General features: G+C 37.1%; 1 protein-coding gene across 10 annotated transcripts in view; it reads left to right on the top strand.

Annotated features, from left to right (window-relative positions):
- The window catches only part of ZMYM2 (zinc finger MYM-type containing 2), a 99,080-nt gene that overhangs the window by 39,423 nt on the left and 42,918 nt on the right, over positions 1 to 16,739 (top strand). For 9 of the 10 annotated variants that reach the window (XM_087756712.1, XM_087756703.1, XM_087756708.1 and 6 more), the window contains 2 exons: positions 10,067 to 10,217; positions 10,994 to 11,109. The exons of the other annotated variant lie outside the window; for it this stretch is intronic. In XM_087756712.1, coding sequence (XP_087612838.1) covers positions 10,067 to 10,217; positions 10,994 to 11,109 — 267 coding nt within the window. The remainder of the gene's footprint in view (positions 1 to 10,066; positions 10,218 to 10,993; positions 11,110 to 16,739) is intronic. 10 annotated transcript variants of the gene reach the window in all.

Below are 16,739 nucleotides of genomic sequence, written 5' to 3'. Positions count from 1 at the left end.
CTTTTAAAGGAGAACCGGTGAAGGAGAGAATATGAGAGAGTTGCTATTACATACTGAAATAAACTCAATGGAATCAATAATATAGGCAAAGTTGATGTATCATTTGATTACAGCATTGTGTTGTACAACTGATTATCGTGTGTCACATAACAATTTTAGCAAATGTTTTCTTAAACAGTTGTAAAATACATAGGTCTTACTGGTATGAGCTTTGTATTAAGCAGTTTATATTGTAAATGTCATACACCTATCAATATGCTATACATTTGTAGTAATAAATGAAAACTGATTCTTATTGCTTGTACCTATCTATATACTTAATCCCTATTTTTTTTAAATAAATATTACACTGATTTGAACAATTAATTTCCAATAACTTATCATGGACATTTTTTCTTCCTGGAATGAAAAAGTTAAAATTGTGGGTAATAAAAATTACCGTGGCTCTTGGAATGGCCACTGAGTGCAAATAATCTATCGGCTACAAAGGGTTTCTTTCCTCTGCTTTTCCTCTGTTGGTGGGAGTAAGAAACAGTGTTATTCCTCGGATGGGGAGTAGATTTTTTCTGAAGTGCCTAAGTCACCTGTCAAGGTGATGGATGCACTTAGCTTTCTACATACCAGTTTCAGAACATGCTTTAAAACAGAGACAGAAATACTCTTGAGTATTGCATCCTGTGTTTTGTTTTTCTGAGAGGTAAATGGCTGTTCTTTCTTACCTAAAACGGAAGTAATTGCAGAGCTTAGGTTTCTTTCATTTTAAAAAAAGCTATGAAAAATAGATTAATAAATTGTGTAAGAATTAAAAAAAAAAAAAAAATAGACATAGCCTAACTAATGCTCACTGTGGTTATATGCAAGAGCATGTTAATTTCCTGATGTCACAACAGCCATTCATGAAGACAGCTAAGTGCAAGCCAAGCTTTTTTAAAAAAGAGAAAACAATGATAAAATACTTCCTCCAAAAATGAAATCACTGTGACAATTTAGATAAAATGTCAAAACAAAACCCTTATTAGAAGTGGTTATTTTTTTTAAACTTGAAGACAACTACTACTTCTAGATAGTAAATTCTTTGCCTGTTGCACTGAGGTTCAAACTCTTCACATGTAGAGAAGGGGCAAGAGGGACTTAAAGAATGATGCTAAACAAAATGAATAAAACAAACTATGCTAGAAGAGAATGAGATCATATCTGACAAGGAGGTGCCTAAATTGTTTATGTAATTGTGCAAAAGCGGAAATATTTTATTTCTTTGAGTAGGCATTTCATATGATTAAAATGAGAACTTAACCATTTTAAAAAATACTTTAGTGATTCATTCAAAAATAAGTATCTATGCAACAAATTGAAACAGTCCCCCAGTATGCCTGCCCTGAAGACACATTAACCAAAAGCACATACGTATGTTGTTTCAATGTTTGTTTCTGGTACTATTGCATATTTTGTCTTTAAAAAATCAGTTGACTTCCTTTTCAAGGCATTTGCAATGTTGTTTGTGTTCTCGTTTGCTGGATTTGGGTACAGGGTTGACAATCTTGTTCTAAGGAACAAGTGTGTTCTGTGACTTGGCTTGTGCAAGCAACCATACCTTTTAATTTTCAGCTGTTCAACTAAAATAAAGCTGAGTCTGTGTCTATTTTTAAAAATACAGTCTTTAACTGCTTTGCTTACTGGCCTGATCAGTCGACAGCACTCTTGATTCTGCCATGAAAGCATTTAATGCTTTACTGGTTTAAAATATTCCTTTACTTTTTTTGCTTTGTTTCCTTAACTAAAATTCTTCTTGTTAGAATATGACCTGGGATTCTCTTGATTTGGGTGCTGCTCAAAAGTTACGGTCTTCATGTGCTGTCAAGAAAGGGGAGAAGGAGCTCCGTAGCTATTTCTTCATAGGCTTCTTAATAGCTCTGGAATTAAGTGAGTACTGGGTGAACGCAAGCCAAATGAGTGTTTTCCTAGTTGGAGAGGATGCTTGCAGTGTCTTTTCATCTAGTGAAAATTTTCCTTCAGTACTGAATAAAAGTGTGTTTGATTGACTTCCTTGATTAGATGAAGACTTACTACTGAATGTGCTTCAAGACTAACCAGGCTATGCCATCCCTTTGAGCTATTCACTTACAAACAATAGAAAAAACCCAACCTAGGCAGCTGTGCTTCCTTGTTTCAAATTCTGCTCCTTGCCAAACAACTGCTTTTGTGAAACTCTTAAAACTCATTTCATCTGCTTTATCCATGTGCTGGGGTTTAGGAGCCTGCATTGTATACAATAATATACATATCAGTTCTGCAACTTATGATTCACTGCTTATGTAGAGTTTGTGTTTAGTCTCACAAAATGTATTGTTATCTACTGGTTTAAATCTCACGGAATGCTGTGCCAGAATGTCTTGTCACATAGTACTTCACTGGAAGCATCTAGGGTTTTCAACTTCGTCTTGTTCCATGCAGTGTCTGTTCTTTTTCTGTGCTGCTTTGCTATTAAGACAGATCTGTCCTTCTTTTTATTTTGATAATACAATTAATTACAAAATCTGCTGCTTCCTGCCATTTTACTGCTTTCTAAACTCTTGTTTCCAAGTGTCTGTTTCAAGAGTAAATACTGTTGACAAAACCAGTAATTGTGAGAGTTGAACAGCTCCTTTACGTTGAAATGTTAGAAATACTGACTTTTTTTACTGTGTATGGTTGGTTTTTTTGGTTGTTTTTTTTTTTTTTTTTAATTCTGGTCACTTTCAAAGAGAAGTTCTGTGGTTTCAGTCAGTTCAAACTGTGGTTTAATAGTGGAATCTCTTCCTCATATGGTAACGCATTTCTGTCTCACTTCAGGTAATGCTTAGTTCGGTATTAAACAATGTCTGGTAATACTGAAGTCTGATACTATGTACACTTCTACACATGGAGATAGCTAAATGCTTTTTACCCCATCTGCCATGGTTAAATGACAGAGGTGACTTGTTTTTTGAGGCAGGGAAAGAAGGGATTTTAAGCTCTGCTTTTCTTGAAGGCGTGAAGGCAAGTGTCTGAGAGCAGGAACAAAACTGGCAAAAAGAAGGAGCACTGGTAGTTGGAGATGCCAAAGAAGAGTTACTGGACAGATTATTGATTTGGCTGTTTGCAGAGTTCAGCTGATGCAATGTAAGCACAAATCACTTTGTGTTCAGGGGCCACAAAAGCAATTACTTTAGCTTTTGCTCTTAAGACTTGGGCAAATGCTTTTGAGGTGTTACTAATCTTAATCTCTTTTCTTAGAGCAGGGAAGAGTTTACCATTGTTATTCTTGGGGGAGAGATGATTTGGGTGCAGTATTTCAAAAGACTATATAAATAATAGTTTCTTCTTTCTTTGCTGTCACAGCAAAGATGCTGACATCTGGTTATTTTCTTATACGTGCATGTTGCTTCTGGATCCATCCGGACCATCCTTCTTTCAAATAAATCTGAAGTAGTTTAGCTACTGTTTTCTTGATTGCCTCACAAATGGATCTCTGTTATCATAGAATTCCATGTAGTGAATCTCTCTGCTTTTCTACTTACAGAGAGTGGCTATCTTATTTCTCCTTTACCTTTCTGTTTGAACACAGGTTGACTGCATTCCTGTCCCAGAATATTCTTTTCTAGAAACTTTCCTGGTATTTATATTATTTCTAATCCGAAAGTGTTACTCTGTAAAGCCTACCAGAGAGAAGTTTGCCTGGATTGAGAAGTAGGTATCAGTCTGGTTTACCACGAACTGTGGGAATTTAACTGCAAAGCATTTCCTTCAACTGGAAACAAATCTTTGGGCTGCTACATGGCGTTGTAGTAATCAGCTGGTATTCTGGTGTTCTCGATTGACTGGCCCTTGTATGAAGTTGTAGCAAGAATGCTCTCTTATACTGCAGGCATGTTCTTCATCCTGCTCTCTATCCTTCTGAAGGCACATGAAGCAGATCATACTGCTGTTCTCAGTCAAGAATGTAAGTCTGTAGCACAGATGCCTAGATGCAAGGCACTAATAGTTTTATTGAAATACTCTTGCAGCCAGAAAGTTCAAGAACAGGGACTTCTATTAGTTTCAGTTGCAATCAGAAGTGTGACTTACTTCTAAAATACCATGAAATTACAGTGTTGGTCTGATACATATTTTGGAGCTTGATATTTCTTCTTAGTAAGATATATGCAAGAAGAGCTCTAGACTTCAACTTCCATGATCCTTTCAGTAAGATCTAAAGGAAGATCAAGATTCCTTCTAAAGTGATTGTTGCTGATAATGGCAAGAATAAAAATTCCTCAGAAACTCTCCAAGTGAGTTTTCTCTTATTTCCAGGAATTTGGATTTCTGTTGCCACAACACCTGTATTTCTGGAATATATCCCATTCATCTGTTTTGTCTTGTATCTTCATAGCCACTTCTGTAGTTTCCAGTTTGAGTTCAACACTGTCCTAGTGCATAGAATGAAGACTTGAAATATGTATAGAACTAGTAACTCCTCTCAGAATTTTCAAATCGCATGAGGTGTTTTATAATGTCTTTTCTGAGTTACCTATCATGAGATACCTATCATGAAGTAGACCTGATTTCTAGAATTAAGTCTCTAATAGGGTATACAAACAAGTCACGAAAGAATAAGTGAGTTTAGAATCAAATATAAGAAGAGAAGAATATTCAGGCTTCTGCATTTACCTTAGACTTTATGCTTTGCAAGAAGTCAAATATGCAATGGGATCTAGCTAAAATTAGGTCATCTCATTGCAGAATCTAGGTGGAGTAGTGAGGGAGAGATGTAGTCAGACCAGCTCCTCATCAGAGGGCACTGGGCTATTCTCCAGAAATTTTGCCTCTGAATTAACTTAAGTTTTTTTATATAATAATCCAATTGATAGAATTTTCTTTACTAACTTGATAGCAGTGTTTTTACTTAAAATTTTCCTTAAAATAGCAGTCCTTAAACTTGCATGTATTTTTATAGGACACTGTAGATTTGAATTTGCCGGAAGTGGTACATGGAAGGAAAATGCTTGATACTTTCTTTTGTGGATTGGTACTGAGTTAATTCCATCTTTGAAGGAAACTTTGAAACTGAGACTAGTTTGTGCAGGTTTTTGTCTATAATCACTTTTGCCTACCATTGAAGTATCATGGGGAGCACAAGATGAAGCCAGTACTTCATCTGGAATGGAAGATAAATGCCAAGAAAGCAACTTCGGAGAAAAAGACTTGGGTGTTCTGGTGGACAACAAGTTGAACAGGACTTAGCAGTGTGCCCTTGCAGCAAAGATGGCCAACTGCATCCTGGGTTGTATCACAGAATGCTTGAGCTTGGAAGGGACCTCTGGAGGTCATTCTGTCCACCCCCCTGCTCAAGCAGGGTCACCTGGAGCAGGTTGTCCAGGACTGTGTCCATTTGAGTTTTGAGTATCTCCAAGGCTGGGGACTCCACAGCCTCTGTGGACAACCTATTGCAGTATTGCTGTATTAGCAAGAGTGTAGCCAGCATGTCAAGGAAAGTGAGTTCTGTGCCTTGCCCCCACCTCCCATCCTCCTGCACTTCAGAGACTGCATCTGGAGCACTGTGTCCAGTTTTGGATTCCACAGGATGAAAGATGTTGACATACTGATGCAAGTTCAGTGGAGAGCTACCAAGATGTTTAGAGCGCTGGAGCACGACATAGGAGGACAGGCTTGGGAGACCTTAGTTTGTTCAACCTTGAGAAGGCTAAAGTGGGATCACTTGTCTATTGGGAGGGTATGGAGAGGACAAAGTTGGACTCTTCTAAGAAGTGCACAGTTGAAGGATGAGAGGTAACAGACACAACTCGAAAACAAGGGGAAACCTGATTTAGATAGAAGGAAAAGCTTTTTTTTTTTTTTCTGTGAGGGTGGTGAAATCCTCCAGAGAGGTTTTGGAATGCTTATCCTAGGAGATGGCCAGATTTGACTGGACAAGATCCTGAGCAACCAGCTCTGGACCTGCTTTGAGCAGGAGGTTGCACTTGACCTCTAGAGGTCCCCTCCAGTCTACATGATTCTGTGATTCTGTACTTCTGAAACAAAGAATGAGGCAGTGATGTTTAAAACAGGAAGTTTTGTATTTCTTTGTTCCCTCTTTACTTAGTCAGTAATGAAGATTTTGGTATTCTTTGTTCTGTTTTTCTCTCTACCAGTGAAGTTCGTTCTTTTGCCTCCTGACCATGAAATACCAACAACATTGACACAACTTTACATTTTTCTTAATTTCTTTTCTGAACACCCACTTTTCCTTGAGGATGGTTAAAATATTCAATTAAAAACAAAAATCTTCTGTAGTAAGAAGACGAGAACAGCTGTTTTGGTTCAGATCAGGGATAGAGACTCCTGCAGCGTGTGTAAGTGGGCATGCATGGAAGAGTAAAGACAGGGCAGGTACTTCGGATATTTTCCCCTGAGCTTTCTCTTAGCTTCTGACTCTCTAGAGGTCAGGGGATCTCTTGAATTTTATGCAATGTTACTGTATGCTATTTTTAGTGAATCTCTTTAATAAGTGCTTGTTTAATCTCCTCGTGAACATACGTAAGCAGTTTTTCCATCCATGACGTTCTTCGGTAAGAAGTTCTGCTGATGTGCTCTTTGTTATGTGAAGAGCTGCCTCCTGTTGTTTGTTCATATGATTTCCCGTGGTTGTTAATATTAGAAGACAATGAACAGTTGATCCACAGTGCCCCACATTATACCATTTTTGGTTCTGTCATTATCCTCTTAACTTATCTTGTTTCCAGGCCAAAAATCCTTACCTCATAAGAATGCTCTTCGACCCTATGTATTACTGTAGTTCTCCTTAGTTTTAGTGAATTTTCTGTTTATTTATTCCAGCTAGAAGGGTACTTCTAGGGAAAGGATTCTCAAATCTTTTTTTTCTACAGAATTAAATTAATACTGCAGATTCTTAGAGATGAAAGATGACATGTTGTGATGAATGTGAGAGTAGAAATGTAAGTTACCTGAGAACTTCAGAGTCTCGTCTGGAAATTTGACACTTCAGATGTCCCTGCTCACTGCAGGGGGGTTGGACTAGGTGAGCTTTGAAGGTGTCTTCCAACCCAAACTATTCTATGATTCTAAGAACAAGAGAAAATTCTTGGTTTGCATTATGGCTATCTAAACACATATTGGATAGTACAGTACGAGGTTCTCTGATGTTGTCAATGGAGGAAGCCTTTGAATTAGACTATTAAAATAAATGTTTGAGACACCTGTGTAATGCTGATTGATGAATACTTTCAGGTATGCTTTAATCTTTCCTATAATAGTGTTGTACTCCTTGGTTTTTGAATGGTTTTAATATTCAAACTTGTAAGTTTGGGGAGTGCTGACAAGAGTAATAAAAATGCAGGAAAAAGTTCTACTTGGAGGAGATGATGGGAGGTTTTGGGAGCAATAAATTTGAAGAGGTTTCAGACCTTTTAACGTGGCGTTTTTTGTTTTTTTTTTCTTCACTGGTGTCCTGTCTCCTTCACTTGTGTAACAACATGTTTAAACTTCTAATAATGCAGAAATACTCAAACACTCTTCTTGGTTGCTGTGACAAGAATAAAGTGAGAGCTTTGCTATTATGCTTTTGTTTCTACTGACAGAACCTTCTACATCCTTGATATGTTTTTTGGAAATTCATGTTCTTCATAGTGTTGATGATTTAGATCTAGTTTTGCTAGATAGTTACTAGATATTGGTAAAGATTCTTCTTGTTGCTTTTAAGTCTGAAAGATCTAAGGTGAAATCAGTAAAGAACTCCAGTATTATAAGGCTATTTGACATTCAGAAGTGGTGGATGTGCTGCTGCACTGTACTTTGTGTGCATGATCCTTTCTTGACATCAGTTAAATAATGAGATACTTGAGACGCTGGTTAGCAAAAGCTATTTCTACTTTCAAGGGATTTTTGTCGAAACATGTAGTCTGTTGACACAATGAATCTCTTCTGATTATGCTCTGATCAGCTTACTATAAATTCATTTATTATAACCTGTAGTTTCATCTTGCTGTCTCTTGAAGTCATCATGGCCTCAGTTCGATTGTTTTGTTTTGTTTTGTTTTGTTTTGTTTTTCCTTTCAGACCTAGAACTTGTGAAAGCTTCACTTACTTGTGCATTATTTTCTGATTATATTCCTGAACACTCTTTGTTAAGCTGTTTGTCAATGTATTTGCATCAGTGCTTCGAGATTTACGTTTTGGTTTATTCTAGAGGTACCAAGGCTATTTGTGCATGCAGGTTTTTTGATGGTTGTCGTCCATTAAGCTTGTTCCAAGAAGTCAAGTCCTTTGTAAATTGTGACTGCCTGTGTTCTTGCTGGTAATATAAATTGAAGTATTCTTGATGTCCTGCTTTTTATTGGCCTGTCAGAGATGAATGTATATTGGAAGAATAGCTCCAACTCATAGAACAGTATAATTGCTGCATTTTGGTCTTGGTGCTTAGTGTGAATTTTGTCAATATTGTGGCTGATTAGGAGGATTATTAGGTGCTGGGTAACATTTTAAAGGCAAACAGAAAAAGAAATAAGGTAGGAAGGAAGGATCCTGGAGCTGTGTAAAATACTCTCCTCTAGGTAGGAGCGTGATATCTTGAGACATACTCCTTTTCGAAGGAAATCCACAGCAAAGGTTTCATCAAAGCAACATATGAAAATTGTGAAGTTGTGTGGTATTTTGAAATTTTGCTGGTCTCTGCAAGATTCTACACCCGATACGTGGCAGGGGCATGTGTATTTGTATGGGGTTTTTTATGTACGTGTTTTTAATCTAAGGAAGATGATACATGTTATAAAACTGTAAGTTTCTTCCCTGGCTGTCTGTAAGACTGGATTTAGCTAGTTCTCAGATCTAAGTAGTTAAAGATAGGAAGAGCAAAGATACCCACTGATGCTTCTGTTACTCTGAACAAAGTGAAGCACCTAGGAAACATGGTTTGCCTTACCTTCACCCTTCAGTCCTTGAGAAGAGGGAAAGAGGTAGAAGTGGTGCCAAAATTACTCCTCAACAGAAGGGAAGAAATCTTAAGTGCCTAAGCGTTAATAGGGTATTTTCTAATAATAAGGAGAGAGCCTGTCTGATGGGAGACTCATTGCTCTTCAGATGAGGAGTTCTCTGTGATCACTATCAAAACCATGATACAACTTCTATGGGCAGGGAAGGTGTCTAGACATTTTTTTCTGAAACTTGCTTTATGGTGCTTGAGATGTTTGCCTAACACTGAAATGTGTAATACACGTAGCAGATCAGAACTATAGATTTTGTGTGTTGACTGTGTCATTGGTATTTCTGCTTGGTGTGACTTTTCTGTGCTTTTTATAGAACATTTGTTCCCTTCTGTGGAAAACTGTTGATTGACTGAGTGCTGTGTTGTGAGATGTCAAAATTGAGTCTGTTATCAGGTTCACAGGGTCACAGTTCCTCATTGGATCCAATGGGGAGCATAAGAGCTCTGCAGCGTGTTCCTCCTGCTTGGAGGACTGGAACTAGGAGAGTCAAGAGGTTAGAGGTTCTCCCAACAGTGCTGTTACTGAGAAACTGCTGTGCTTAACTCATACATGGTAACATTAAGGATGTTATCGTTTGGAGAGTACAAATTTTTTTTCAAAGTTTAGCACCATTATTTATCCTTCATGTTTGCTGTGCCAGACTCCTGTTTCTTTTCTCAGAACCATTGCCCCATCAACAAGGAGAGAGGAACAGTGTTGTTTCAAACTCTCCAACTCAGCACAACTTGCTGTATACTCTTACCGCAGTTCACAGTTTGTAGATGGTGGGACTTGGGATGGGTTTTCTGTTTGGATGGTTGGGCTTTTTTGAGGGGTGTGTGTTTGGTTTTTGTCTTTGCACGGAAGTTTAATTTTAGCCAGCTTCCCCCCAGGAGTAAGAGACCCAACCATAGTGCTGAATGTTCTTGAGAAGATGATCATGAGAGTTAGTTAATATAGGAAGGTTCTGATGGAGAAGTAAATTGAAGAAGTAAATAAGTTTTCTTCTGTGTTTGTTATACCATAATTTAAAACCAAAAGCCAAACATAGTTTTAACTAATGCATTGTTTTGCTTTGTTTTATGTTTTAGAAATATGGCAAATTAACATCTTGTACTGGCTGCAGAGCTCAGTGCAGGTTTTTTGACATGACTCAGTGCATAGGACCTAATGGATATATGGAGCCATACTGCTCAACTGCATGCATGAACACACACAAATCAAAATATGCAAAATCACAAAGTAAGTGAAAAGGATGATGGATTTTCATCACTGATAAGAGTAGACTTTTTTTTAAAGTTTGAACACTGAGGGTGGGTTGTTTTGTTTTAGAATTTATGTAGATACGACTTTAAGTTTTTAAACTTCTTAAAAAAAAAAAAAATCATCTTGAATTCAACACTAGTAAATGGACCTATGAGGGGTCATTTTCCCCACTGGCCTTTTTGCTTGATGTCAGAAACAGTTTTCAACTGTCTTAAGGCTTCTGGGGAAAAAAATGTTGAGACATAATGTGTTCTGATGTGTCACAGAATGACAGTGCAATTTTCATGCATGTGAATTAATATTCTCTTGTCTGTGATCCAACCCCACCCCATTTTATCTCCTCAAGCAACAAATTGGACAAGGATAGAGGTAGTTATAATGTATATGGATATTCTCTAGGTAAAATTTTTAATCTGAGTGAAAGGAACTGGTAAATAACTCAAAATGTGTGTTCTTCAATATGCAAAGCAGGCATAGATCTCAATTCAGCGAACTCAAAGTTGAAAATGCTCTAGTGAATTTTATAGAAGAAGGTGCTATTTCATATTTAATGCTGATCTTTAACGGAAGAATTCAGCAAAACCTCTGCCGTTTCTTTTGTTTTATGTGACTTGTAGAAGCTGACTGGAAAACAGACAAATCTTAGCTTTTTACATTGAAATAGTGGGAAGAGCTGACCTGTAATCCAGTATTTTTTTTTTTGCGCTACTATTTTGTGTTTATTTTGTTTGTAAACTACGTTTTTCTTTTAGGTATGGGAATTATTTGCCACTTTTGTAAACGAAACTCTTTACCTCAGTATCAAGCCACAATGCCTGATGGAAAACTGTACAACTTTTGCAGTTCCAGTTGTGTAGCTAAATTTCAGGTTAGCTGTTGTGTTAAATCTTTTCCTCCCTAAATATTTGTGTACCTGTGTTTGTGTTAGGTATTTGCGTATTAAACTAACTTGCTTGTATATACATGTTTATGAGTTATAATTAACATAGCAGATGCTTCTGGCTCATAACAATGTCTTCGATCAAAGTACTCTTTCATGATGATAACATTAGCTGCTGTCTTAAACTTAGACAATCGGATAATAACAACTCATTTCTCCTTGATACCATAAGAAAACACAAAGCAATATCACTGCTCATCTTATTTTTACCATCACAGCCTCTTTATGGAGATGAGCCTTGCTGTTTTGCATTGAAGATCAACAAATTTCATCTCTCTCATACTAAATACAGTAACAAAATTCTCGTGTTGAATATTGTACTAACAAAGGTGTGCCATGGGGAATAGTGACTGTCTCTGAAATGAAAGGTTAGAGCCTAAGCCATTAGAACATTTATGGATGAAACTAGCTGTTTAAGTTATGTCCAGAAACCGGAGTGTTGCAAGCCTAATGATAGGCACACTGGAAGAGGCTGCTATGCTTTTTGAAAATGTCATATTTTTAATATGACTTAAGGTTAAAGCATATGTAAAATCTCTCGTAGTGATTAATCTCTAGGTGATCGAAGAACATTTTTCAAGAAAATGTTTCAATTTTTGTATATAAAAACAGTTTTCCCAGATGTGCACTGTATAATTGATAATTGCCTTCTCATGTGCTGTTGAACAGTTACACCCATACGGAGTTTTCCCATTTGTCATTAAACTTCGCTGTTTTCTGTCAACTGGAAAGCAAATCAGTCTCGTAATTGCTTCCTCAATATACCCTGGATAGGGGATATATACCTCCATCGTGTAGCCCTGTTCTGTGCTTCCATCCTAACCAATGTCGATGATGTCTGTCAGTGGAACTGATTAACAAAAATAGATGCAGATTGTTACTATGTCATGACAAATCTGTAATACTTCTTGCAAACTCATTCAGCATCTATTTTATTCTACATGGTCTTACAATTGATTGCAGCCCCAAGAGCTCTCAGAACAAAACCTTTCTGCTATTTGAGTGAGAAAAATAAAGCTAGTGAATGACAAATACAGCTTGGGCCTTCTTGGATTTGCAGATAAGTCAACGTTAAGCAACATTATTGAATATGACTGCCGGATCAGTTGATGCTGGTTGTGAGTTTCTGATCTTACTGAGACCTTGCTGATGCTTCTGTTGCAGTTTCAGTGCTACATGTAGATCTCTCTCTTTAATGTTGTAGTGGAGTTAAATTAGAGCAGCCATACAGTCTGTGAGTTCTCAAAAAGAGTAAGAACGGGTAGGTGGTCACTTGGTTACAGTTAGTTTGCTCAAACGTCTCTGTCAGATTTTGACTTTTGATAGTTTTCATATATTCACTGTCTAGAAGAATAAAATGTATTCACCATTAGGGAAGAGTTAATTGTATGAGAACAGCTTCTTTGTTCTGTTCATTTAGTATTTAGATGGAAAGGACAGTATACCACAATGTGAGCATGGGACTGTAAGTGTTGCCTTGAGGCTTTTTTATACCGAAGTGACACATAAGGGCTTGAACTTGAATTGGGAAAATGGTTTAATCCATTCAGTCAATTGCAACGCTTTTTGCAATGATCTTTTGAAAAAATGGCTGATTTACTATGGTACTCCATATTTTTCACTGTTTACTAATGCAGATACCTCTTGTTTTAATTTTCTGGCATTATTTTCATCCCTTTTTCTTACTGTGCCTTTTCTTCCTTTAGGTTTTTCTTTGCTAGGGTTTACCCTTTTCAGAACAGAATAACTGCTGTTTCAGCTCTGTCTCCCTTCCACAAAAATTTTAGTCTTTTTGGTTTACACATGGGTTTGGAATATTTAAATTCCCAATGTGTTTACAGTACTTTAGGGTTACTTGTCATTTTATCTTGTGAATAATATTTTGTTTCCAGCTACCTTTTGTTTTAATGTATTAAAATATTTGAAAGATTCTGTCGAGCTGCTTGTTGTGCAACTTAACATCCATATCTATATTCTCCTTTGTGCGGACAGTTTGCAAGAGCATTCATCCTTGTAAGAAAGAGAGTAAAAGGGAGAGAATAGCCTGCTTGGTGTGATTTTTTTTTTTTTTTTTTTTTTTGGGGGGGGGAGTTGGTGGTAGAATAGTGTGACTGTGTCTTGTCTTCTTTCATGCTCTATCTTGGAGGATGTTATTGCAGAGTTAAGGACAGAACTGTTCCAAAGTTGCTTTGTTTTAAGCCAGTTTTGCTGTCAGTACCTTCACTGGGTCAGTTGAAGATCTTGCTCTGAACTTGTCTCTAAAGGAAAAATAAACTGCTAATTTATTTATTGTGAATGTGGAGGCTGTAGTACAAGTGTCTTCCCAAAGTTAGCAAATGTATAAGTGTCTTAAAGTACAAGCTATCTTACAAAACATGAGTCTATGCAAAATTTTCAAAAAATTTGTGCTGAAGCTTTGATTTATTTTCAGTTTATGGATGTATGTGGAGAGTTGTAGGACCAGTATGTGTAAGAATAAGTACAATGTTTTCCAGCAGATTACTCACTCTGGTTTTTCACTAATGTTGTGTTCTCTTTCAGCATCATTATGGTGTCTTTAAGTGTTCTTTATGTACCTTACATATTTCTCACACACACACACAAACATATATTTAAAAAAAGGAGTGTGTTGCAGCAGGAAGTGTGGAGGAAGCTTGGTATGCTTGTCACAGAAATACTTTTTCCAAATTTGATCATAATAAAAATAATTGAGGCTTCCACGCTGAGGCTGGAAGGTCTGTGTGTGCATGAGCGCAAGGTGAGTGTTTGGTTCCTTCCCTGTTTAATTTAGTGCCCCTGATTTTGCTTGTGGAACCGTCCTAGTGGATGTCTGTATGTAAAAGATTCCTCATATGTATTTACTTCTCTTCTTCACATTAAAAGCAACTTGATTCTTTCAAAGTTATTTTTTTCTCAACTAGAAAAAAAATGACCACAATCTGGCTGCCTCCTAGCCCTTCCACATAGAAGTTTATGTACAGAAATGTTTCCACAATTTGATTTTGTGTTGCTGTGAGCAAGGATAACTCCTCTTATGCTTCTCTTGCTTGTGCTGTGGTGGCAGGGGCAAGGCAGAAGCTGTGCTACTCTGCTGATCTTCTCAGAAGAGTCCTAGGCTGTGTCTGCCTGCTGTTTGAGCAGCTTAGAGCAGTTTGAGGTGGTTGCGTTGACGGCTGAAAAGAGCTTTACAATGATTTTTCGCTTTGCTTGGCATTCCCATGCTCCTGTTTTTCAGGGCAGGCTCAAAAAAAGTCAGATTAAACATAACTTTTTTTTTTTTATTGAATTTAAGGTATTCAAAAGAGCGCATGTATATGTATATGATTTCAAAGGTATCTTTGATAAAGCACAACATTGATAAAACTTCGGTGTTTAGCATGACCTGTGCAAGATTTTAATGAATTTACAATCTTTTTGCTGCATTATTGTTTGTGTGTAATAATGCTCCCAAATAATTCCTGAAGATATTCTCTATTCTAAGCATCTTGTAAGTTAGAGCCAAAGCAAGATGATGAAAATATTATGTGCATGTCATCTTGACTCATTAAAATACTATACAGAAGCAGTCCTTAATTGTAAGCAGGATAATAGAAACTTGTAAGGAGGCATACAAAATCATCTTGTGATTAACTGTTGGTTTTACAACCATCTTCTGCTTGGTTTAGAGCTTCCAGTAATATGAATGCAGTTCTTCACTGGTTTCTGTGGGAAAATATTTAGTTGACCTTAGGAGTTTGTGATAAAAAACACTGGTTTTGTTTTAGAAGCAGTAATGCGTAATCGTTTAGATTTTTTTTTATCTCCAGTTAGATGCAAATATTCTTTAAAACAACTTTTAATTTTAAACAGTCTCAAACTCATTGTTCTCACATCTCTAGCTTTTGTTATTGTTCAATTACCTGCCCCCTAGACTATGTAGGGCCTGCATTTCTACCACAGCAAACAGTTGGGAAAAGAAGTAAAATAAGCTAACAGTGCTATTCATCAGAAAACAACAAAAACACATGTTTTACTCTTAACTTGTAGCCCTCACAATAGGGTGTTTTGGTCCCACATTTAAAGGTAATTACAGGCATCAAAAAGTACGGTTGCTTTTCATTTGATGAGCACTTAATATATTTCGTCTTCGTTCCTCCCTCTGTCTTCAGTGTTTCTGTACAAGTTGTCACATCTGCTAGTTCTTTAACATTTCCTTCATTCCTGGACTGGAGGTGGTGGGTATACTTGCTTCTTGATTTCTTTTTGTTGTCAACCAGAACTTCTAGGACTTTCGTTGTACTTGCATAACCCATATGGCAGCACGTGTTGAGCATGGTGTTTGCTCCGTGAAGAAACCTGCAAATGCAGAAATACACAGATTGGACCTTGAACTTAAAACGCCTTTGTGGCTCCCATATTAGTACAAGTCTTCAGGTACCTATTTAGAGCAGCCAAAGTCTAGCAAACCTCTCTCAGCCACAGGGACATTTGCTGGATATAGTGGGAAAAATATGTACTGTATGTGGGCATCAGACTCTGTTAAAGTTGTTAGGAGACAGTGGACCGTTGGGATAAAGGTGGCATCTTTTCTGCTGTATATGGCATTCTGTTCTCAGGTCCTGTCCGTGACTGGGAAATGTGCATGACTATGTAATGTCTGCAAACTCCTGATACAGAATTAGTGCATCTGCATAAAATGGTACTGTTTGCACAGCTAGCTAGCACTCAGCAGTACCAGTCCGCTTATGTGAGGGTTTATATCAGTAATCAGTCTCATCACAATTTTTTTTTTAATTTTTTTTAAGTATAGATGAACCCTTAGTAACATGAGAGTCTGAAGAGAAGTATCCTGTAACAGAAATGTTTTACATTTTCGCTGTTACAAGGTGGAGAGGTAGTTAACAAATCGGTCTGAAGAGAACTTGTCATCTTTAAATATATTTGTCTTGTTGCGAACGGCATGGGGAAGTTTGTTGAGAAGACAGACATAAGAAATTCGTCCTCTGGATTCTTCAAGTGACTGTGATCACTACTGATTAAAATTTTGTATTGAACGTCGCATGTGTAATGCACGAATAGTTGTTGCTTGATCTAGGGAATGTGCTTGATCTAGGGAAAGACTGTTCTGTAGGTATATAAGACCTACTGGAAGACTACAGATACTGTAAAATTGATTTCTATATCTCCTAATTGCCTCAGAAATGCATTAAGTGAATTATTCAGTTACAGAATTAAATTCTCATATCTACACATGCAATTTATAGTATTTTTCTCACTCTAAAAACCCTTTAATTGTTTAGAGGCTGGCTGTTCGAATGATTGCATCTTCCTGCCGTGGTGATTGAGGCCAGCTACAACTAGTTTTCTCTTAATCTGAGTAGTTGCAGGGTTTCTCATTGAAGGCCTTTTACTTTAGTATTTGTATTTTCAAGTGGTATGCTTAGGCAAGGTGTTGATAATCTGCCTTGGTGAGGTTTGGATTTGAAAATATTTGTTTGTAGGTCTTTGTCTGAACTCTTGTGACCAAAATAAGGCAAGCTGTGAAACGTGTTTATCTGAAAATACAATGTTTTGTGATT

This window comes from Nipponia nippon, unplaced genomic scaffold (genome assembly GCF_047370975.1).
Source record: "Nipponia nippon isolate SJK-2023a ecotype South Korea unplaced genomic scaffold, ASM4737097v1 scaffold_2, whole genome shotgun sequence".
NCBI lineage: Eukaryota > Metazoa > Chordata > Aves > Pelecaniformes > Threskiornithidae > Nipponia > Nipponia nippon.
This window is presented reverse-complemented; position numbering and strand designations above follow the sequence as displayed.